This window comes from Vulpes vulpes, chromosome 14, assembly GCF_048418805.1.
Source record: "Vulpes vulpes isolate BD-2025 chromosome 14, VulVul3, whole genome shotgun sequence".
Lineage (NCBI taxonomy): Eukaryota > Metazoa > Chordata > Mammalia > Carnivora > Canidae > Vulpes > Vulpes vulpes.
The window spans coordinates 56,144,353-56,169,233 of record NC_132793.1 but is presented as its reverse complement, the minus strand read 5'-3'; the positions used below and the strand labels follow the sequence as shown (position 1 = coordinate 56,169,233).

The following is a 24,881-nucleotide window of genomic DNA, read 5'->3' as shown; positions in this document are numbered from 1 at the left end:
TGAATCAGTTTCCATTTCTGTAAAAAAAAAAAAAAAAAAAAATCCAGTGCCTGTTAGTTCTATTCACAGCATAATTGTGAGAAGAAAATGAAGTAACACACACACACACACACACACACACAAAACAGTGCTGCTCAGCCAGCCTAAGGGAGACAGAGCTTGGCTGAGATCTCTTCAAGATGTGGCTTCTCCAGGTAAACCCTGTAAACCCCCTTGGGGTCATACCTCCCTTACATAGATCTTGAGCTCTCAACTTAATTGCAGGAAGCAAGCTGTTATACTGTAGAACTGTTATACTGTTTACTGTAGAACTGTTATACTGTAGAACAAAAGCCCTGACACCTCTTACACTTGGAGAGAAAAGAGTTAAATCCCTTCTTGTTCTTCTCTGTTCTGCTGAAGCCCTCAGAGCTTCCAGCTGAAGGCCGTTGATTGGCTACACACTGTATTTTTTTAAGGTGCTCATTTTTAGAAAAAGAAATTTTTTACCTTCTTTTCTTCTGACAGAATTATTATCTTGAAAAATGGGGCATCAGTAAAGTCCTAAGTCAGAGTATGATGGGACATCATTGATGTGATGTGTAATATAGACTTTGTTTTCCCAAAATAATTTTGCCAAATACTATTTATTCTTCAGAGGATCTCCTCCTTCTGAAGGAGATCTCTTCTTCTTTTTTTTCTTTTTTTTTTTAAAGATTTTATTTATTCATGAGAGACAGAGAGAGAGAGAGAGGCACAGGTAGAGGGAGAAGCAGGCTCCCTGCAGGGAGCCTGACGTGGGACTGGATCCCAGGTCTCCAGGATCACACCCTGGGTCAAAGGCAGGCGCTAAACTGCTGAGCCACCGGGCTGCCCTCATTTGTTTTTTCTAAACTGGCTTCAACAGAACAGAAAAGAAATCATTGAAATCTGAATATATTTGCTTTATCAGAGAAGTTATGAGCCAAGAAATAAAAATTGGTAGAAGGAAGACATTCCTAAGCGCCTGGGTGGCTCAGTCAGTTAAGCATTTGCCTTTGGCTCAGGTCGTGATCCCAGAGTCTTGGGATCTAGCTCCAGATCACACTCGCAGCTCCGTGGGCTCCGTGGGGAGCCTGCTTCTCCCCCTCCCTCTCCCTGCCACTCCCCCTGCGGGTGCTCTCTCTTGCTCTCTGTCAAATAAATAAATAAAATCCTAAAAAAAAAAAAAAAAAAAAGGAAGACATTCCCAAGTTACTCTGTCCTTTTACATTGTGCAGCTGCTGCTAAGAGTAAGAATACAATATGGATCTGATCATTCTAACAGTAGTTTCCTATATTCTGTATATTGTGCTTAGTTATTTCTTTTTAATCAAAAGAACCAACTTTTTGAATTTCATATGTGTATTCATTGCTATAACCTAACCATTCCAAGAACAACTTGAGGTGACTTGTAACAAAATGAGAGAGAAAATAAAACTGAAAACTCCAAATACAAAAGAACTTTTGTTTGGCTTGCATTTCATTTCAACCTTTGATCCTTTCTTATTGTAAATATGTACTTAGCTACTTTAAATTGATTTTTGTTTTTATATTTCCTTTTAAGTCATTAATTGTCTGTATTGCTTTGATCGGTAATGCATTAGTCAGACCTCTGTGCTTGTTAGTGTCAGATGGCTGGCAAATCAGGCGGACCTGAGTTAAAGACAGATGTTCTTCAAAAATAACCATCTTGATGGGATGAGCACTGGGTGTTATTCTAGAAGTTGGCAAATTGAACACCAATAAAAAATAAATTAATTAAAGATAAAAAAGAACAATAAAAAAAATTTATAAAAAAAAAATAGCCATCGTGGGCAGCCCGGGTGGCTCAGCAGTTTAGCGCCACCTTCAGCCCAGGGCGTGATCCTGGAGACCCGGTATCGAGTCCCACGTCAGGCTCCCGGCATGGAGCCTGCTTCTCCCTCTGCCTGTGTCTCTGCCTCTCTCTCTCTCTCTCTCTCTCTCTCTCTCTCTCTCAATCTCTCTCTCTCTGTGTGTCTCATGAATAAATACATAAAATCTTTAAAAAACAAAATAACCATCGTAATAGCGAAGGGAGCCTAGTGTGAATTGAACTCAGTTCTGCCAAAACACAGGACCGAAGACCTTTGAAGTCTGGGAGGTGCTCAGGGGAAAGCACTGAGGAGTGTTCAGGGGCTTGGTGCCTCTACTAGGCCTTCTGGGTTTGTTCGTTGGCACCTACCCAGAGGAAAAACAGGCTCCTCGCGTCTTTATGACAGGAAGCAGTGATGTAAGTTAGAGCAAGGCATCCACTGGCTGGGACCCAGGGCAGAACTATCACACTGAATGTGAGAAGACAGTTCTGGGTTATAGAAGATTTACATCTCACAGAGGCAGAGCAAAGATTTGCAGTCGGCAGCTTTCTGAAGCAACTGCACTAGAGGGGATTCAACAGCCTACCTGCCTGTTGCCAGGTTTGGGCTAGAACAAGCAGAAAAATTACTTAACCTTGATTTCCCCATCCGTAAAATGGGGAGAACAATAGTATTATATCATAAAGCTGTGTTTTGAGGATTAAAGAAGTTAATACCCAGAAGCATTTAGAACAGTGCTGGCACATAGTAAGCTCTCAATAAATGTTAGCTCTCATTCTTACTGTCTTTAGAGTGGAGTTCGTAAGAGTATCTACCATGTTTGAATGTTTTAGTTATTAAATGATATAATATGTTGAGAACTATGCCTGGCACATAATAAGCATTGAGTAGCTGTTGGCTTAGCAATAGTAACGGTAGCAACAGCAGCCATTAGTGGCACTAAATATCTTCTAGTTCTGAATTACTCATAACTCAGGATGGCCAAATAGAAAAGAATCTTAAACTTACTTTTTTTTTTTTTTTTATGTCACACTGGAGCTTTGTGACAGTGGTAATTCAGAGATTGGAAAAAATATTTATGAACAATCTTGTACATGATTATAAGATCTTTAAGCATTATTTTGCCATTGGATTTCTCAGGTTCTGGATACACGGTCCACGTTTCCATTGTTTATGAACCTCAACCTCCTTACTGCACAATCTTAAACATTTCCCAGCACATTTCCTTCTTACCAAATAAAGGTGAATCTAAATAATTATGAAGTCTTTTAAGAAACAAAACAATTTGCTCAATTGAAAAAAAATGGCATATGTAAAGGTAGTAATGAAGACTGAATCTTATTTCTCTAACTTTTCAAAATTTAAGATGATTTGAGGTGTATTTGAACTTTGCACCCAACATAGAATTTTAAAAGAGGTACAAATTTCACAATTTTTCAGTGCCAACCAGTAGTAGGTTTAGAGATATGCAGATGATCTCCATCTGTGTTTATGGAATCTCTTGATTTTGGCACTGTACAGTAATAATCCATGAAGTGTGAATTATTAAATGAGTTTAGTCTATATTTGTATTGCGTATGTTACCAACCATGGCACGTACTTCACTGCATAGGGTCTTCCTCTAAGGAAGTAGAATGCAGAGATCAACAGAAACCCATTGTCAAAAATCTTAATGTCAATATATTTGATGGTGGAAAAATGCCCATTTAGATAAAAGACTGCTGGAAAAGAAAGAATAACTTGAGTTAAAGTTGATTTCTTCAGTGTATTGCCTAAAAATATTAAAGTAAGAGAGAACAGCCAAATATTATATTTTAAGACCAACTTTTATTCACTGTACTTCTCTAATTAATATTTGAGCAGTTGTAAAATGATTCAGGAAATTAAGTATTTAATTATGTATATAGCAAAGATGGTCAATACTAACTCGCCCCATTTTTAAGTCAAGCGCGTTGAAGTGTTTCCCTCTTTTTATAGAATCATGTGAAAATGTTACCTTTTCATGTGGTAGTACTAGAAATGTCACCCGTGACAACTGGTCTTAGATATAATATTTGAAGTCAATTAGGAAAGAATCTTAGAAAACTGTTTGGGGTACCTAAGTTTTCTAAACTGGGCCCGTCCATTAACTTGGTCATACCCAGTTGGCAGAGAACTTCACCTCCCTGGGCCAGTAGTTCTTTTTCAGTCATACAACCCATGTTTTACTAGTTTTTTTTTTTTTCTTCTTCTTCGTTTTACTAGCAGCAGATTAATTCGGATTTTGTACCTTTCTTTCTCTAATAGTCTGATACATACCTCTGCATGTCAGTGCGTCTGCCGGTGGATGAGGAAGCCTTCGTGAGTAAGTATTAGTTGGATGGTGTGCTGGGGTGGGCGGTTGAAGGGAGGGCAGCTATTTGAAGTCCGTGAAAGGTTCTCTGTGATGGTTATGAGCATATTAATCTTTTACTGACAGTCTCTAAAATGCATTTATCATGCCTAATGCAGAAACAAACTAGAGAGAGCCACTCAGAGACAAGATTACAAACTGTATCTGGAGAGATTCATGAGTAATAGTAGTTAAAGAGTTGCATGCAGATGTCCATGGTTGCCAATACCGTGTGGTCCCATTTGTATAGTATCGGCTTTCTGTCTGTGGCTCGATGCTTAATTCCGCTCCACTCAACAGACTGTTTATTTACCTGCTGGTTCATGCTATAAATCGACTGTACTTAGACTCAACATAGGGAATTTCAGATTTTACCTGCCAAACAGTAGACGGATAGAAAGGAAGGAAGGAGAGATTGAGAGAAGGAGGGAGAGAGGGGGGCCAAGGAAGGAACATTGGTCCTATCTGTTTGTTTTTTTTTATTATAGGATAAGAGGACTCGTAAATGGCAGGCCCTTCCCCGGCTGAGACTTTATATGAGATAGGAGAAGTGACAGCCTGCCATCTGTTTTCATCTAGGTTGCTTTCATTGAAATAACCCTATGACAGACTTTTAGCTATTTCGGGAGGAGGTGTGATTGGCAAATTATTCGTGGATTTGTTGTTGTTGTTTTTTTTTTTTTTTCTCCCACTGCTTTACTTGTCTGGTTTGAGATGTTGATTTTGGAGAAAGTAATGGTAATGAGAGCTGTGCGTTGGTCCCATGAAACTAATCTTCAAGTGGGCTGTCTGAAATGGCTATTATGTGAATTATACAACGTGTACAGTCTCTTCAGGGCCATCCGAGGATGAATTTTCATGAGGTGTTCCCACAGGAATATACATTATAGACCTGAAAAACCAGAGCAATGTGCATTTTCTTCCCCTCCATACTTTAGTGGCAACCTCACCAGAAAATACAACTTCTAACAGCCCTCTGAAAATTTGTTCCCATAGTTAATTCCTAAGATTGAAAGTCAGACCTTAGGAAGTTGGAGTGTTGCCTGCGTGTCCTTATTTTGTATAATAATTGAATATTACCGAGAGAAAAAAAAGTAGAAAGAATAGTTGCTCCCAGATCCTGAACTTTAAAGACAGAAAACTAAATTCCTGATTGTAGTGCCTCGCGTAATGCTAAGTGTGATTTAGGATACAAATTCATCATTAAAATACCAACGGTAAAGCTTTCCTCAGTTTCATATCCACATTTTTGGCAGCTTAGGAGAAAATAATATTTACTCGCTGAAAGGCGATTTTACATAAAGTTTTTTTCTTCACTGACTTTATATTTTCTTTCCAAGTTCCAAGAGAGTCTTGATTGCTCCTGTTTCACATGTGCTTGGAAGAGAAGGCCAGTCTCCATACCTGTATAAATATGACAGTCATGTCTCACAGAAACATTACATGTCTCATATTAATAGGTTACTGATTTGTTTTCTTGATGAAAACAAGAGTGATGGTAGCATATGATTTCAGAGCCGGTGACTCTAAGGACTGTAAATATATATCCCAGAATGCATTATTGCTCTCCTAATATAAATGTGTTTGCTTTCACATAAATTAAAATTGAAAAGCACAAGTGAATATATTCAGTCAAGGAAAATATTCATAGGAAACTCATGAAGGGCTGCATTAGAACTAGGGGACTAAACGTCTCTGCGTTTTCTCAAGCACTTCCCTTCTACGATCGAACTGTTCCCAGTTCTAAGGTCCTTAATGGAGCTTGTAAGATTAATAATTATTTCCAGTGTTTTTTTTTTTTCCTTTTCTTTATTGCTGGGAGGATTGCATGAATACTAAAGATTTTGTCACTTGTTCAAGTCCTTTTTGGTACCAGCCCCAGGCGACATGTGGTTACCATCAGTCTGTGTAAGCCAGCAACCACAGGTTTTTAGGTGTAAGCAAATTAGAACTGGAAAATTGGAAAAAAAAAAAAAGAGAGAGAGAGAGAGAGAGAGAGAGAAATACCAATCACTTATATAAGGTAAGGGGAAGTTTGCATGTACTGTCTCATTAATTGTTAGAATAAGCCTGCAGGTAGTCCCATTTTATAGTTAGAGAAACAAAGACAGGAACATCTCTTTCTTTCATTTAATCAAATAGTAGGGCAATAGTTTATACAGAATCCTTGCTCATATCATCAACTCATTGCTACCTGTTTACTAAGGGCCTACCAGACACTAAGATACTTAGAGCTCTCTCTGTAAGAAAGCCGTCTTGTAGAAGAGGAAACAGAGGGTCAGAGAGATCAAGGAACTTGCCCACGCTTTTTACTAGCTATGTGTTACTCTACCTGTATGCTGTTAAAATCACAGTAGATTTGGATGTGGGGATAGTGAATCAAGGAAGAAATGAAAGAAGTCATCAGATGGATAGATGGAGCCAGAGTACAGCAGGAGCACACGTCCACCTTCCTGACATCAAATTCAATTATTCTTCCATTCCCTTACCTTCGCTCCCTACTGAGGACATTCTCGTCAGTTTTGACAAAAAAAGACCAAAGCTCAAACCATCTTACAAAATGAAACCCAGTACGCATGAAGATTAAAGATATGCAGAAGGAAGAGGGTTTGGATGCATAGGTTGTATGTTGGGGGGCGGGGGGTGATAAGACATAACCAGATTCCCAAAGTGAAAGTTTCGCTAGTGGTAACCGAGAATTCGCCAATGAATGAAGAATGTGAGTTGTCCCAATTTCTAGGTCTCAGGATGCCTCACTGTAAGATTAGATATGGTTAAAAATGAGGTCTTGTGAAGCCTTTAATACTTTATCTTTTTTTTTTTGAGACGTGTATCAATTTTATACTTTCTGCTTTCATTATCTGTGCCTTTTCAGTTTTTGAATGCCAGCAGGACGTGTGCACCTGGGTATGGTGGGGACTCAATATCGTTAGCTTAATACCTGAGTGAACACTAAACAAGTGTTTTGCTTGGCCAATTTTATGGCAGTATATCATATAGTAGACAATTTACCTTTTTGCCTTTAATTATGCTCTTATTTGAATATAAAGGAATAATTATTTTTTAACAAAAGCCACTTGTTTGTAATTTCAGCAAACTTTAAAAATTCTGCTGTGTTCTTGGGCAAGGCAGTGGGGATGTGAGGTCTGATACAAAATCAAAGCAATTATAGCCTGGCAGGATTCTAGAAGACAAGAATACAAATATTATAACGTCTGAAAAGAACTTTCTCCTTTGGCTTTTCAAATTTTTGAAGAAAATCACAAAAGGCAGAGTACAATTCAGATTGCTTATTAGGACTAAAACAAACCCTCTTGATGGTGTTAAAAGCCAAAATTGCATTTGAATAATTCATAGCTTTGGCTCTCTGATTGTGTGACTAGTTAGGTAATTCATTTTAGATAAACACACTTCTTAATTTTGAGAAGAGACCATCACAGTTGTCATAGAATTTATACGTGCATACGCATGCCATATCTACGTATGAGCATACGTGACATCTTTGATGCATCTGTGTCTCTACTGAATTATTAAATGTGAATTAAAGTTGTTTGGGGAAATACTCTGATGAAGTTAAGCATAATTTTTGTATTTTGAATGAAATCATAGCTTTCCCTAGAGCGTTGCTTTTGTTTATTGTTTTAATAAGAAATCGCAGATTGGAGTGGGTGAAGGTATGATAAAATCTGCATTTGACCACTGAACTGTGATGCTGTCTAAAAGGTGTTTTACAGACACTCAGAGGAATTGACTCTGACAGCAGCCCACTCAGCCAAGAAATTTGACTGTCATCTTCATCCACTTGCTTTCCCTCACATGGATGACCAGTAAATAAATGTGTCTTTTCCTTAGTGAATGATGGCAGGTCCCTATCTATCAAATAGCACTATACAAATGAGATAGAAGCCATTGAATTTAGAAATAGATGAAATTAATCTAATGATTCATTGCTTTTCATTTTCTTGGGCTTCTCTCTTGAATGTAGAACAATGTCTACTGCAGCACAGCCCAGTTAGACTTGAGTGTTTCCAAATGTGACCTTTCCTAAACAAAGCACATGTTCATGTGATATTGGGTTACTTCAGAAGATACAGGAACAATCTCATTTGGATCATGCTTATGGGTCATTACATAAAGTCATTATGTGACTGTAAAGACCAAGGTCTGGCAGGATCTAATGCTCGGATAATCACATTTTGTGGCACGACAGCAGTAAATCGAAGGGCGTGAGTTGCGTGCACGTGTGCGTGTACATGCCGTGAGTCTCCATCCCCATGCAGGCACTCTGTCACCTTTCTGCTCCCCGTTAGTTGACTGCACATCCTTTCCTTTCTCTCTTCACCTAGGATTTTCTCCAACGTGAGAAAGGTAGCCTGTCTCTCCACAGGACCATTGGATACCTCCCCTCCATTGGATCCCCTCGGAAGCTTTTCTAATTTCTTAGTGAAAGTTACTTGGACAGAGAGCACAAATAGGGGCTACACTTACAGATGATGAGCAGATAAAATCTGATTTGCTTGGTCATAACTGGGAAGGAGACGCTGTTGCTGTCTGGCTTGTCTCAAGAGTATTTCTAGGATGCCCTCTGTGGTTTGGTCATCCAAATGCCACATTTCCAACATGACAACCCCTGAAAACCCCCAGGGTATTTTCAGGTGATAAAAAACAAAGGCAGAGGGAGGAGTAGGAACCATCTCATTATATTTTATAAAGCTGAGAGTTAGGAATGCCTTCAGTTAAGGATATTTGGAGATCACCAGAAAGTCAGTGACACACTGACAGCGCTGTTTTACTGTAGTGGGGTCAGAATGCCACGAGCCCCCCCAACTCTCCGAGGAAAATGGCCAATTCGGAAAGCCCAGGTCTGAGTCTGATTTGATGTATGAATGATGCTTTTTATTAGCCAGGGGTTCATGGCATTTTGACAGTCATTCTGAAGTAGTCATTTCAGCTCTCACAGTGGGGCCGACTTCAGGGGCCAGCTCTAAAAAGGTGAGTCATGAACAGTTCTGGTCAGACAAAAACATCATGTGAGAGACAGGGAGGAACTCTGTCTACATCTGGGAAGATGATCTATTTGGATCTGCAGAGGGAAGGAGAATATTCCAGTAGCCAACAGCATGATCAGTGAAGAAGCACACTGGGCTCAAGCGTGAGCCGTCCCACCTGCTGGCCACATGGCCATGTGCATGTTGCTCAGCTTCTGTCCTCAAGGCTGGGCTGTTTGAGAGGAAAGGACCAGACCCCTAGGGTCACTGTGAGTAGTAGGGAGCCTGGCATGGGGTAAGCCCTCATACATGTGAGTGGTTCGGGATGTGGAGATGTGGGTTACTAAGTGGAGAGGGCCGCCCACCGGGGTGCGGAGTGGGTGTAGGGAGCTGTCATGTGGAAACGTGGTGGGCCGGGAGACGCTCACTGTTACACACGGCCCGGAGAGGCAAGAAGGGGCAATGGATTTCATTCTGTAGGAAATTAATAGGGGACTACTACAGGGATGACATTACAAACACAAGGCTTAATAAAGTTTATGCTATTTTATCTTGCACAGCCTGGCTGATAAAAAAAAGTCTATTTATTGATTACGTAGTTGGTTCTGACATATACCAAGAAGTTCCATTTTAAGAGGTATGTCACCCAGAAGTTTAACTCTTGTTTGTGCTTCAATCCCTTTATTCGGAGGCAAGGGTTACTTCATTTCAAACTTGTGTTTCATTTAAAGGCTTGCTCGGGTGTCTTATGTCTTGGTTAATTTGGCAATAGTGGCATCAAGCCCTCATAAACCGTGTGAAGGACTCTTTCTGAAGCGTGTATCATTGTCTATGCTAGCGAGAATTAACTACAATTTCTCTATGAAACTTTCTGATTAACAATGTTCAAGCCGGAGGTCTTTATTTTAGTGTAGGATTGCTTCATGGTTTTGCAGGCAGCCAGCAGAAGAGAACACAATATGCAGGATTGCTGTGGATTTTTAACATGCCGCTAAATGGGCTTTGCTGCTATGAGCTTCACACGTATCTGAACCTTTCGGACCCCGCTGCTCGAAGACGAACGCTGAGGATGATCCTATCCTCCACTTACATGACAATTTACAGCATTATCTTCAGTTTCTTTGGGTGGATTTTTGAAAGATAATCTTCATTTTGGGAAAGACAAAGAAATGTTGACAGAAGTGATCCTAAGATCTGGGGCCTATCATTTTTTTTGTAAATGATAACAACTCTTTTACATGATTATGTCTTAAACCTTACATCTCTCTGGCCTCTCAATATTGTGTTTGGCTACAAAGCACTAGCCAACACGGACACTGCACAGACATAAGCGTAAGCACCCAGGCTTACCCGGGGAGCCTGCTTCCAACCTCAGCCTTAAAATGACTTGAGGTGATAAATAGGAAAGCTGCACGATGATGCAGAATTCCACTGATCTCTTTCCTTAAAACGATTTTGATGGATCAACCAGTTTTACCCTCAGAAAACGTTTTTATAAATTTATTTTAAAAGAACCTTTGGTTTTACTGTTTGTCCTGTATGTTTAAGAGAGCGATGCAATCCAAGCTAACTAAGATGAGGTAACTGAGCTCTAAGCACGCTCACGTAATATGTATTCAGCCAATAAAAATGTTGACTAGGGTCAGAATCAAACTGGGTTTCATCTGTGAAACTTTTCAAATGTGCACTTGCCTGGAATAACCACTGAGATTTACATGAAATATTGATGGAAGAAGGTCTAGGACTGATCCGGGATTGACCTTAAGCATCTGTATTTTTAATAAGCTGCATAGCATAATTCTAATGCACAGCACCAAATGAGAACCACTGACAAAATTGTTTAATAACATATAAAAATATCCACAGCATAGGAAATAAACCATTTACTAGGTATAATATGATTCTACTGGGAGGAAAAAGGAAACAAAGCCAACAGTAATGATCCCTAATGATATATATGGGCAATAATTCCAGAATGCCTAAGTTCTGAAGATCTAAACTTGCATTTACAAGTCAGTTCTTTTTTTATCTGATAGGTTAATTATTCATGGTCTGCATTCCTCTAGGGCATATATTTAGCTAAAAAGGGTGTTTCTCTCATGTGCAGTGGTAATTTTGGGTTGATTGTATATGCATGGATATCTCCTAAATCTCTAGTTCCTACACTTGGCTACGTGGGTTCTTCAAAATCTTTCCACGTCCTGCATCTGGCAGATATATCAAAATTTGATATGCAGACCTGGATATCCACTTGAAGAGGAAAAATGGAGAGAAAGCCAAGTGCTAAATGAAATTCTATCCTAGGTCACATTCTTAGAGAATTTTATGGCCCTCATTGTAGTCTAATGTTACCTAAAAAAAGCCATAAATTTCAAACAACCTCATGCAGTTAGTACAAATTTTCCTTAGAACTCCAGAAAATAGACCTCAGTACCTCTGCCCAGTATGTCACCCACACGGACGCTTTTAGGTCTTTCATTTCAGATGACATTATCCTTTGAGAAATCCTCCAACCGGTGCACTTTCAGCGCCCTTGCATCCCTTTAATTAATGTGCCTGAGTTACCATTTCTGGAGTCTTGGTCCTTCAACAATATTTGATTCCCAGGACTTAGACTTAGGTGCCCATAAACTTTTCCCCGATCTTATACACCAGGCAGCCCACTGAGTTCCATTTCCACATAAGCAGCTGCCATCCTCTTACTGAGTTGGAAGAGTCGGTGGCACTTTTTAATCCTATAGGATGTAATATTCCCACGCGTTCTCAAAAGGCTGTGCTTCTGTGCGTTGGTCGCCATCCCAAGGCTGCCTTTGTTTACTCAGCCTGTCAGTTGTTTTCATTATTATCCCCTGGCTCTCTTCCCCTTGGATCCTTTATGTCTTTGGTGTATGATGGGAGAAAAAGAAAGTAGGGGGAGAATTTCTTTTAAGATGTGACTTGGAGATAACTTGCCCGTATTCTTTTTGCGTAGCGTGGAGTTCTCCAGCATGGTCACAGGTGCAGCTTGTGCCCAACAGACTTCATTCTTTATTCACCAGGGGTGGGATCTTGTTTGGCCAAGCTAGGGGGTAATAAGTCTGAATGGGATGAACCCATCAGCCTAATCTTTTCCCAGTTGGCCCCTCCCTCCCCACCACTGGCAGCAGGCCCTTCAGTGAACTGGTCCAAGGCCTGCTTTGTTTTATGGCACCTGCTATTTGTTTTAGATTTACATTTTGATATGACCTTCCTTCTGCTGGTGGTCTTTTTCAGCTCGCAGTGGATTTTACCTGGAGCTGTAATTATATAAATACTTGGATATTATACCCGCTTTAAGATGTGAGAAAGATGGTTCTCTACCACTGTGTACCAGTGATTTACTCAGCATTCCAGTTAGATCTTGAGATTCTGGAGGAATGTGTGAGTCACCGAGAGTAGTTTCTAGGAGAGGGAACTCCCAGGAATGTTCTTTTACTACCTCTTCAAGATACTGCTTGTTTCTAATTATAGAAACTACAATTAAACGCTTACCTGTTGAGAGTTCAATGGGGAGCGAATAAGTGGTTTTAAAAACATTATGTCAGAAGGAGAAAAAAAAAATCAGAAAATGGATAGAGAAGCTACACGTTGAATAACTTTTGCCCTTTATGGAGGAGGGTTAGATCCTCTTGAATAAGCAGGGGCCCCGGCAAAACGTTTAGCTTTCCTTCCGAACGAAGAGCCACAGAGATTGTATGTCTTCATGATCTCTTTTTGTCTCAACAGGTCTCCCTGTCCTTCCCTGAGTCTTTTGCTTGATATTTCATTTTACAAATTTAATGACAGCCCACTTTTTTTTTTTTTTTTTTTTTTGCCTTGTTCCACAGCACTACACACACAGCATTAATATTTTAACAAATTGCTGGGGCCTCCTGCACTCAGAGCTTTCCCTGACACTGTGTCCCGAGTCTTTTGTTCACCCTCCTGGCTTCAGGGTTCAATTTTTGAGTGATTCCCAGATGCCCAGTTCTCTGGCCTCTTTCTTGAACAAGAGTCACAGAATCTCAATTTCCTGCTGGGTATTTCCACCTGGATTTTGAGCTGGCACTTGAAATCCATGTTGCTTTGCACCCAGCAGTTTAATTCTTGACAAAATGCACTTGGCCATGTTGGCTTATTATCAAAATTCCAGAATGACTCGAATGTAGGAATAAGTCCACTAGTATAATATAATATTAGTCCACTAATATGTCACCCGTAACAAATGAATTTAAGGGGAATGGGAACCATATGATCATCTGCATAGGTTCTGAAAAGGCAGAGGAGTTATCTGAAAAGGCAGGGATTGAGGGATATTGTAAATAGAGAGTGGGAGGGGAATATAGTCAGATCAAAAAGTTAGATGTCCATGGAGTGATAAAAGCCATTTGATAAAAACGAATATAACAATTTTGCATCACATACTAAAATAAATTTAAAGTGATTAAAAAACAGGAGCCTGGTACTCCCACCTTAGAGTTTTTTTCAAATTTTCTTCTGCAAGAGATGATACCATGGGAGGATTCTGGGAGGGAGGAAGGAAATCCTGTACTTGAGAGTCAGTCTTTGGAGATAAAATCCTTCTTGTTCCTTCTATTTCTCTTGGTAACAAATTTAGGCTTGTTAACAGTAGGATTTCCTATGATTTGTGATCTGTTGTTACTCCCAATTGATTCTTTTCCTTTCAGAGTATCTCCTTCAACCTCTTAGGCTTACTGTATTCTCTGACGGAGACAAAGCCTCAGGTTATTGCAGGTCTTTTTTTTTTTTTTTTTGCAGGTCCATTTTCCAGCCATCCTCTCTCTCTCTATTAGCCTTTGAAATGGTGACATAAACATCTCGTGATGGGATTTTTAGGCTTTAAATTCTAATTTTCAGTGCAGGAAGTGAAAGACTTTATTTCCCCTGAAGGTTGGGAGTCACAGTGGCTCATAACAGGCTCCCTGTGTTTTCTGATCAGCCACACTTTGCACTATAGTTTGATGTAGACCCATCTTGTATTTTATGAATACTCACGTGCTCAGGCACACATTTTAGCAGTAAATGATGTTTTGTTAATTTTATCAGACGGAAAGAGTTAAAAGATGCAGCTCTGCACGCACCAGAAACTTAAGTTCATTTTTAGACTGTTCAGCATTTTTCTATGTGAAGGCGATTCGGAAACTGCCCTTATAGCGCGGCATTTTGAATGCAGGCAAAAGTAGGTGAGCCAAACTCAAACCAGGAAAGGGAGCTCATGCTGAATAATGACCACACATACTAGTATAACTTCTCTGTAATTTTTTCTTTGTTTTCCCTCCGAACTCATTTTTGTTTATTTTACTATCTTTCAGCCACTATTATTAGGAGAGAAAAATGAAGAAATGACATTTCATAAGTTCTAGATCCCTCTAACAAATGCACAGTGCTCATCGAAGACAGTGGTTTTCTCTCTCCGGTACTTTTGTAAAGACACATTTAAAAAAAAAAAGATGCATTTTCCAGTTTTATTTTATTTTCTAGTGAATCATCATACTGTATCCTAGTGGCTACTGTTATTTAGAGATGGTAATTCATTTGTGTTATGCATCCTTTTGCTCACGTTCAGACCACTCACTGTGGTTTCTGTTCCACGGTGTTTTATGGCACTCGGCATCCTCCTGAAATCTGGAAGGGAATGTATTGTGGACAAATAGCCGGGAGCTTTCATTCTGTACACGTATACTGCTCGCAACATTTTTAAAAAGGGGTCTTCCCTTAAAACGTGTGTGGCCGTATGTGGAGTTTCAGCCTATTATTACCTGCTCTTTTCATTATACAAATTGTCAAATCATGCTCATCATAAGGAATTAGATCATCTATATGTCATCAGGGCCTTCTATCATAAGAGCAACAGAACTTCTTTGTCATACAGCTGTTGGAACTGTTGAAAGATGTGTCCTCTTGTGACAGTGTGTGCACAGAAGTGTAACTTGTGTTCACATCCCCGTGTCCTTTTCTCTTAACAGTTGACTTCAAACCTCGTGCCAGCATGGATACCGTCCATCATATGTTACTTTTTGGATGCAATATGCCTTCCTCCACTGGAAGTTACTGGTAAGGGATACTGGGCCCACAGTCAAAAAGGGGTGTAGAAAATGTCTTTTTGTTTGTTTGTTTTCATAGGCGCGGATTGCATCTGTGCGAGTATTTTATAGCTGATAGATAAACAGGAAGAATATTTACTTATCAGGGAAGAACACGGTTCTTTTGCATCACGTGCTTACCTGCACAGCCTGATTATCACCATTATTTAGTCTGCTAGGGAGCACATCCATCAGTCTTTGACGCTGACTTAATAAATTTATGTCTGTTGTCATAGATAGCGTAGCAAGGTACAGACAGTTTATAAAAAAAAAGACTGACAATTTAGATAATGGATGCTCCAATGTTTACTTTTGGAAGATCATACTTCGATCCAAAGAGCACCATGGCTCTGTTCACCCAGCACTCTTTTATCCCAGACACTGTGCTAGGTGATCTGTGTATGCCATCTCATTTATTCCTAAAGTTTTTGCAGAGCAGTTACCACTGTCCCCACTTGGCAAACAAGGAGCCTAAGCCTCAGAGAATCAGTATCAGGATTCAGCTAAACTTGGCTGGTTGGTGTCAGACCAGAGCCTTGAGTTGTCGCGTTCCAAATCCAAATTTATTTCTATTTCACCACGCTGCCTCCCATTGATTCAGGCAACCGTTGTGGTCTTCAAATTTATTTTAATCACTGGGATGAGTCTTAAGATCATGTTATGAATGGTCAGTAAACATCGACTGAATGCGTGTTCCATGCCAGAATGAGAGCAGAGGCTCTCGAGGGTTCTGGAATAGATAGATGTGCTTTATTTGTCTCCAGAAGCTCACAGCATAATTATGGCTTAAGATCTGTCCTTTCATTTTGTTCCTTGGCGTTCACGAAGATTGGTGAGTTTTGAAAATAGCCATGCATTTTAAGCCTCCCATTTTGCAGCAAGAACCAGCATCCCGGTTAGGTATGGAACAGTCCAGAATGACTAGTGTTTGCTTGCATTGGAGAAGGGTCTCTTTGGTGCTCCTGTCCCTGCATAACCACATACCCTGATAATCCTTTCTCCGTGCATCCCCATATTAGTCAGGCTGGCACAAGGCACACAGCAACTGCAATCTAGTTGTTTTTATAACAAACAATTGTAATATATATTTGGAACTGTTAAAAGCACAGGGCAATTAGTGGAAGTCTCCAGGGACCAAGTACCATCAAAGCATTTGTTAATAGGCTTAAGTTATTTGATGAAAGGAGCCCATCACATAGGAATCCAGTGCACATGACTGGGTTTATGTAAAAATGCACCCAGGAAAATCACAATTAATACCTCTTGCTATCAACATTCCAGTTTTGGCTCTTCGGTAAATTTTTGTAAATAAAATTTGGGATTAAAAGATTATTCTGTGACAGCTTTTTCTAACTCTTATTCACCAAATCACGTTCTCTGGCTTTATGTTTTAAAAATATTTCTTCTGAAATTAGTAATATTTATTTCTAGATTAGAATTAGTGAAAATAGCTAGAAGGGATGTAAGCTTTTAAAACCTGCTTTATTTACCTTTAGCTTGGCTAAAGAGAATGAGTGAAAAAATAAAATATCACTACATGATATTATGGTTTTAAGAAAAATCTTATTATAAAATGAACAAAGCCTCGTTCACTGTTCTCACATCGAGGGAGCATCAGAGCAAACATTCTTTTGGGCCCATAAAAATATTAATATTCTTAAATATACCGTTTTGAGATTAAGTCTAGTTAAAATCTGTTTTCCAAAAGACTTCCAAATAGGGGAAAGAGAGAATTCAAAGAAAATGTAAATGAACTTGAAAATAGCAATTTTGAGTAAAGTCATTGTTACACATATTCTTATTACTTGAAAGGCAACATAGTAGAGTGAAAGAGTCGTGAACTAACCAGCCAGACTCCCTGGGTAAATTACTTATTTCATGTGAACCAGCCTCAGTTTCTTCATTTTAGCAAGGGCCTACCACTAGATCCTGTATAGAACTCCTCTATACAGAACTCCTCTAAAATTCCATTATTACATGAATACAAATTCCATGCAGATGCTGAGTCAGACTGGAAAGTCGTCATTATAAGATACGTGCACTGGTGGACTCGCCTCAGCGGCAGCCCGTTGCATTTTGCCGTTCATTGGCATCCCTGAGTGGTTCAAGCTCTAAACGGCATGATCTGTGTGTCATTTTAAATGGATTTTTAAGATCTGCCTCGCAGCACATGTTCCCACTTCATCTCTAGGTTTGTTCTGAAGGACTTTATAACCGTACCAACCAGGACAGTGATTGATGGTGTTATTTATCTGCTTTTAGCCAAACCCAAAGCAGTCACCTAACATCGAAAAGTAGGATCTTTTTAATATGTACGTATCATGTCTTTTCAATACGTAAACTGAGAGGTATGCAGTAAGTGAGACTGTTCTAGTGACTCTGACATTCTAGTGACTCTGACATCTCCCATCCAGTCTTCGTCTCTATTTAGCGATGGTATAGACCTTTTTAGCCCCCCACTATTTGGCAAGACCTGTGCTTCTTTAAAGCATTGGAGCTCAACAGGATCTTTCATGGACTAAACTTTTCAGTTGCTTCACCGAAACATCTCGTGCTCCCTGGCCCCAGAGCCACACAGGCTCAGCTGTGGAAACAGTCAGCGGATGTTTTCCAACCACTCGGCCTCTTATCCTCCCACCTGAATTACAAGGCTAATAACAAAAATCTATCAGTGTCAAAGGCTTGCGTTATTTTTTGAAGAGGTTTGAGTCATGAAATTTATCACACTCATTTTACAGCTGCAAATCTATTCTTCAGCTGCTCCAAAATGTAGACAGTAGTTAAATTAAGATCCTCAAACTTTCACATATATTTTTGGCTGTGATACATATAATGTTTTTTGATGCCTGAGAATATCAAGAACTCGTTCACGCTCTGGGGAAATCTTTGCGGGAATACAAAGCTGTTCTAGCGAAAGAGGAAAAAGCTAATAGGATATCTTAACACCTCTTTTTTCTGTTTGTTAGCAAGGATTGCCCCCCTGTCTTCACTCGAGTGTTCTATTTTCATTGCCAGCAGGTTGGCAAATAGGTATGTGTCTCTAATAAAGTAAACATTTTCCCCCTGAAATTATGAAGTTATAATTCTTCCCGTCTTCAGGCAGCACTTTTAATATGAAAGCAGATAGCTCTTCTGATGATGTTTCACTGTTGTGCTGCCCTCCTTCGCTCTTTGTAATTGCCTCTTTCTACTGTTCATTAAAATATATTTACAGTTATATTAAGTTTACATGAAAATAGTAGACACAGCATGAAGCAGTTTTCATTATGTAGTCATTTTAATTTTGAAGGTTTTTTTTTTCCCCTACACATATTCCAGTCTTTTGTGTCTCATTCCAAATTAGCAGCTCACACTGGTAATGTGTCTAGTTAATTATATGCATGTGCATTTAAATTGCATACATTGATGTGAACCTTTTAATATACTATGGGGTGGTCCCTTTATAGTTAGAGTAGGCCTGGTGCTCAGTTCCAAATTAACATACCTCTCGAGGACGCAAATAAGGACCAGCTGATGGAAAAGCAGCAGCTCTGCTGGCCCACGTGAAGAAGGCAGCAGTACCTGTCAGATGTAACCCTCAAACCTTCTTTCCCAGGCCTTTATAGGAGGAGACGCTTAACTGTCTGGGGGCGGGGCACAGAAAGTAAGAGTACCAAGAATGGAGCGAACATAGCAATAGGATTCCATTGGTGCTTGCAGACTTAATTCAAAGCATAGCAGTTCTAAGTTCCCCAGATTTCTTGGCTGACTATGAGCCATAAGTGAGTAGTAGATGCTTTGGGGGGCTTTTTTAGGGTAAGGAAATGAGGTGCTGAAAACTGGGTAATTTAGACATAAAACATACGACAGCTCCTCACTAAAAAAAAAAAAATACAGTTTAGGAGAGCTTAGAAACTGACATGCTGCTTTTGTTTATTCTATGAACAGCTTTATTTTTATTCTAACCATCAGTTTAAAAAAAATAATGCATGGTTGGCCATGGAGAGTATTTCAGGCTTTGGAAATCAGGATGTTTTGTTCACACAAGTTGTTTGACATTTGGGGTGATTCGGGAGCACCGCTTTTTGTAACATGAGTTTGTACAGGCTGTGTGCACTTTTATCTGCTGAACGCCGGACTTAGGGTTTAAAGCAATTTATGACTGCCAACTGCAAGATTGTGCGCCTGCAATATTGGGTGATTAAAGCGGATGGGCTTCTTATGTAGCCTGCCTTGTACTTAGGCGTCATCTTCTGTGCATAACTAACATTATTATGTTCAGTCTAAGCAATTAATATTTGACCGAGCACTCTTTCTAATGATGCTTGTGACCGGCTACTTTTTACAAATCAAGGATGGCTTCCACAGTTGTTTGATCTTTTTTGGAAAAGAGGAATCCCAGCTGGTTAAATGAGGCTCTTTCCAGCTGTTCCAACGTGGAATCATTCTCAAGCTAAAGCAGTCCTGCTTTACCATCCTATGAAGCTTTAGCTTAAATCCCTTTCAACTGCTTCTATTTATTAACCACCTGCTGTGTCTTTTAAAATGCCACCGTCTCCACAGGGTTACAGATGCTGATGAGAGGAAAGAGAAGAGGAGCTAAAACATATCAATATATCTACATAGCAGCCAGTATGTGAGACACCCTGCTTGGTTACTCATTTAAATGACTGTTTTTTTTAGGGTGAGATTACGTCTGCAGCTTTGTTGCCTCCCTCATGATGATAACGATTCTTTGGTTGAGAATGGTATTTGCATATGCTGCCTTCATGCACCCTCTCCATCTTCCGAGCTACCTGTCATCCCTACCCAGTGTACCTTCTACCCCCTCTGTTTCCTCTGCCACAGCGAGACTTCTAAAGTCAAACATACCAACATCCTTGTTGATATAAATAAAAATAACACAATCTCCAAAACCTGTGCTTTACCTTGTTCTGAACGCTATAAAATGTGCCTTTGATTATAGTAGAAAATTTTATTTATTTATTTCTTTTTAAAGGCTGTATTTATTTATTCATGAGAGACACAGAGAGAGAGGCAGAGACACAGGCAGAGGGAGAAGCGGGCTCCATGCAGGGAGCCCGATGGGGGACTCGATCCTGGGACTCCAGGATCCGGCCCTGAGACGAAGGCAGACGCCCAACCACTGAGCCACCCAGGCATCCCTATAGTAGGGAATTTTAGGTATAAATTCCTGCTAGGCTGAAATTGATTGTATCCATTTTCTTTTTCTACTGTAATATTATAATACAGTCATAGGACAGTCCGCATCATGGTAGTATGAGGGATCTTTGTTTAAATGAGATACACTTGGTACTTATTCCCCTAAATCCTTGGCTAGGTTTTTTTGTCTTTATTTATTTATGAAAGAGAGAGAACGAGTGGGGGTCAGGGAGAGGGAGGGGGCGAAGCTGACTCTCCGCTATGCAGAGACACCCCCATCCCCCCAACCGATCCCAGGTCCCCAGGATCACCACCTGAGCTCAAGGCAGACGCTTACCTGATGGAGCTGCCCAGGCGCCCCTTCTTGCCTAATTTATAGAAACCTGCATTAGCACCATTGGTAGAGGTTCCTTAGCAACTGACCAATTCTTAGTAGACTAGGGTCAACTTTAATGTAAATTGGCATGACTGTAAACCATTTTTTTAAAGATTTTATTTATTTTTTCATGAAAGACGCACAGAGAGAGAGAGAGAGAGAGACCCAGGCAGAGGGAGAGGTAGGCTCCATGCAGGGAGCCCAACGTGGGACTTGATCCAGGGTCTCCAGGATCACACCCTGGGCTGGAGGCAGATGCTTAACTGCTGAGCCACCCAGGCTGCCCGACTGTAACCATTTTGACAGTTCCAACAGAAACAAACATCTTTGAACACTGGCTCTTTCCTGGCAGACTAGTATTTATGTTAAACAGAATAGCAATATTCTAGCATAGTGCTGTAACATGTAGCATAGAGCCAGTTGTAATAAACATTGGTCAAATTATTTATCCTGCATTGGTCTGTTTCCTTATCTGTAAAATGGGGCCACTAATCCCACCTGATGGGGCCATCGGGAAGAGTGAGCGGAGGGATGTAGATAATGGCACAGTGCCTAGCATGTAGATGTGCTTAGTACATGGTAGTTGTTACACTTGTTTAATTAGTATAATATTTCTTAACTATTGACCATGTGCCAAGCACTTTGTTAGGCACTAAAAATTTGGTGTGAACAAAACAGAGACACCCTCTTTTTTATGAACTTTATAGCTTCTTTAATCTCACTAGGAAAGTGGAGTGTGGGGACCACCCCCCACCCCCCCCCCCCCCCACCCCCGTGGTTGAGCATCTGCCTTTGGCCCAGCGTCTGGGGATGGAGCCTCCCATCGGGCTCCCTGTAGGGAGCCTGCTTCTCCCTCTGTCTGTGTCTCTGCCTCTCTCTGTGTGTCTCTCATGAATAAATAAATGAAATCTTAAAAAAAAAATCAAGAAAGTGGAGTGTGGACATCATAGGGATGTTTATCAGGCTGGTGCCTTTTAATCACCACTCTTACTTAGCTTTCCCATTAAGTATCCTTGTAATTACTATGTTAATAGTAATACCTATTGCATACCCATCGCACTGACATTCATATAAGATTTGTCTGAATTGGGAAGCATGTTCTGTGGGTTTATGGAGAGTTAATGAAATTTGAATTCCTGACCCATTCCTGATGCAGTTTTGAATGATAAAGATATTCCACATATGCCACTGATTATATATTGTGTTTCTTAAAGAAATGTTCTCACTTTGGATTAATTTTCCTGGGGTCCTGATACTTAATTTATTAAAATTGGAATTTAAGGCTGTATAGACTTAACTTGAGGGCATGCCAATTTTGTTTAAAAAAAAAAAATTTTTTTAGACCAAAGAAGAAATGACTTGTCAGTTCTGATCTTCCCTGAGTAACCGTGGATTTTAAATAGCCTTTAACTGATACAACTAGAGAGTACTTTAGCAGTCAATCATGGTTTATTTGGATAATTCAAAATGACAGGTTAGCATTTTTCAGTGCTTGGCATAGTTTGAAAATATTCATGCCATCTGAGTGGTTTCCCTGTAGAGTATAGGTGAAAAGGTTCTAAAGCAAAATTCCAAGAATCCAGAATATTTTTCCTTTTAAAAGCTAATTCTTATCACTTTTACTGCAAAAACTAAGAAACCACAGGGAGCTGTGTGAATCTTCTCACAATTAATTGGCTTAATCTGGAGGAGCCTTCAGGAGAAGCTGCTAGAATTATAAGACTAAGAAACCTAGTTGATGAGGCCTGAAATCACTGCAGCCATTGATCAAGGGTTACATTGCTTCCTAGCCTGAAGACTTTTCTTATTAATAAGAGTGGTAAAAATCCTCTCTATTTTTATAGTACCCTTTGGAAAAACAAAATACCATCTTTATCTCTTTGGTCCTTTTTTTTTTTTTTTAAGTAATCTCTATACCCAACTTGGGGCTTGAACCTACCACCCCAAGATCAAGAATCATACACTTGATTGATGGAGCCAGCCAGGATCCCCTCCTGTTGGTCACATTATGTAGAGAAAATATGATGTTATTTTTCACTTAAAAGGAAAAATAGGAATCTGAAAATGAAAAGGTGCAGGGAATTTGTTCAAATGCTCTTTGCCACTTTGTAGTATTTTCCCATTGTACTACTATCTGTTCTAGAACCCATTTCTCTGAGCCTCTTCTTTTTTGCTCCTCTCCTCATCCTCTCACATAATAAGTTTTAGGATTAGTTTCAATATCCCAGTGCCTTCCTGTGAGTCATTCTTTACTGTCTTGAGTTGAATAACTTTCTTAAAAATTATAAAATAGGATTTTAAACAAAATCAAAGTTTGCCTTTGGAGCTCTTCTTTGACCAGAGCTGATAAGAAAATAAAATGTAAAATCATTGTCTCCTCTTTGTGAATAAATGAAAACAATTATCTAGAATTTGTTTTTTTTTTTAATTATCTGGAATTTGATTTTAGAATTGTGTACACTTATTGCAGCTTAGTTGAGATGGTATAGTAGTATAGTCATCAAAGCTTATCTTCCTAGGATATCATTTTCTGCCCATAAATCAATCTCATGAATTGAGACAGAAGGGAGTGTGACAGGCCAAGCTTTGACTCATGACTTGAATAGGTGACCTTTGGAAGTTAAACTCTCTGAGCCTATTCAGCTGTAAAGCACAACCTATTTGCAGTGTTCTTGTGAAAGCTGATTCCTACGGAAAACCAGGCAAGTAATCATTCAGACTCACTGTTATTTAGATATTTTAGTTAAAACTTCTTGAGGAAATTAAAAAAAAAAACTTTTTATTATACTTGGCAGCACAATAAAATTTAGGCCAATTCAAATCTTTAAGTGTTTGTATATTGAAAAGTTTAAGACCTACTTGGAAGTTAACTTCCCCAGACATTTCTTGAATATATACTAAATGCCAGGCAGCCGTGCAGGTGCCGGGAGCGTATTAAACCACAAAATACGCACAGTCTGGTTGGAGAGGAGATAAGGAAGCTGAAACTTAAGATGAGCCCTCTGGTTAAGGAGTGGAAAGTGGCTGGGATGAGGGGCAGAGAAAGCTTCCCTGAGGAGGAAGCCTGAAGGGAATCCTTTCTTTTTTTTTTAAGATTTTATTTATTATTTACTTTATTTATTAATTTGATTTTATTTATTATTTACTTTATTATTTTAAGATTCTATTATTTTAAAATATTTATTTATTTATTTATTTTAAGATTTATTTATTTATTAGAGAGGCAGAGACACAGGCAGAAGGAGAAGCAGGCTCCCTGCAGGGAGCCCGATGCGGGACTCGATCCCAGGACCCCGAGATCACAGCCTGAGCCGAAGGCAGATGCTCAACTGCTGAGCCACCCGGCGCCCCTGAAGGGTATCTCGAAGGGGAAAGTAAATACAGGTTTGTCAGGCAGAGAGTTGAGGAAGGGGTGTTGCAGGCAAAGGGAATAATATGGAAGAGAGACTTTATTTTTATTTTTATTTATTTTTATTTTTATTTTTGGAAGAGAGACTTTAAAAACTGGCAGAAACTTGGCACGACTAAAATGGGATTTTTTTTTTCTGATCTATAAAAGGTCCCAGATAATGAAAAGCCTTATGTGTTACGCTACAATGTTTGGATTTTATTCTCATGTTATTTTTGGGAAGCACTGCAAAGACCTTGTGCCAGCAAATGACCTAATCCAGCATGCAGCTTCAAAAAACTTACTAAAGCAGTTTTCTCTGTTGTGTTTCACTCTGGTTCCTTCTAGTCATACCCTGAGTTGACTTCCATATCAGAGGAAACAATTACCTTGTTTAACCCAAGACTGTCATCACACTGTGTGAGGCCCTCTTGTATATTTATGATCTTTGTTTGAAAGCTGTGAAAATTGCCGCCCAGATCTTGAAGTCTTCGTAGCTCACAGTAGTGCAATGCAAAGTTCATCCCATTGGACAGTCTTTCTTAAACCATTGTGGCACGAGGCCCGGGAGGAGAACCTGGCTGTGGGGCTCTGTCCAGTACCCTAAGCCGTGCAGCGCAATTGGCACAAGGGTGTCGCAGACATTTGCTCCCACGCACAAGTCTCCCAGGATAATGATC

At 39.7% G+C, this 24,881-nt stretch overlaps 1 protein-coding gene across 18 annotated transcripts in view; it reads left to right on the top strand.

Annotated features, from left to right (window-relative positions):
- PAM (peptidylglycine alpha-amidating monooxygenase) overlaps positions 1-24,881 on the top strand; it is a 274,294-nt gene that overhangs the window by 155,954 nt on the left and 93,459 nt on the right. For all 18 annotated transcript variants that reach the window (XM_072736674.1, XM_072736682.1, XM_072736681.1 and 15 more), the window contains 2 exons: positions 4,122-4,179; positions 15,179-15,266. In XM_072736674.1, coding sequence (XP_072592775.1) covers positions 4,122-4,179; positions 15,179-15,266 — 146 coding nt within the window. The remainder of the gene's footprint in view (positions 1-4,121; positions 4,180-15,178; positions 15,267-24,881) is intronic.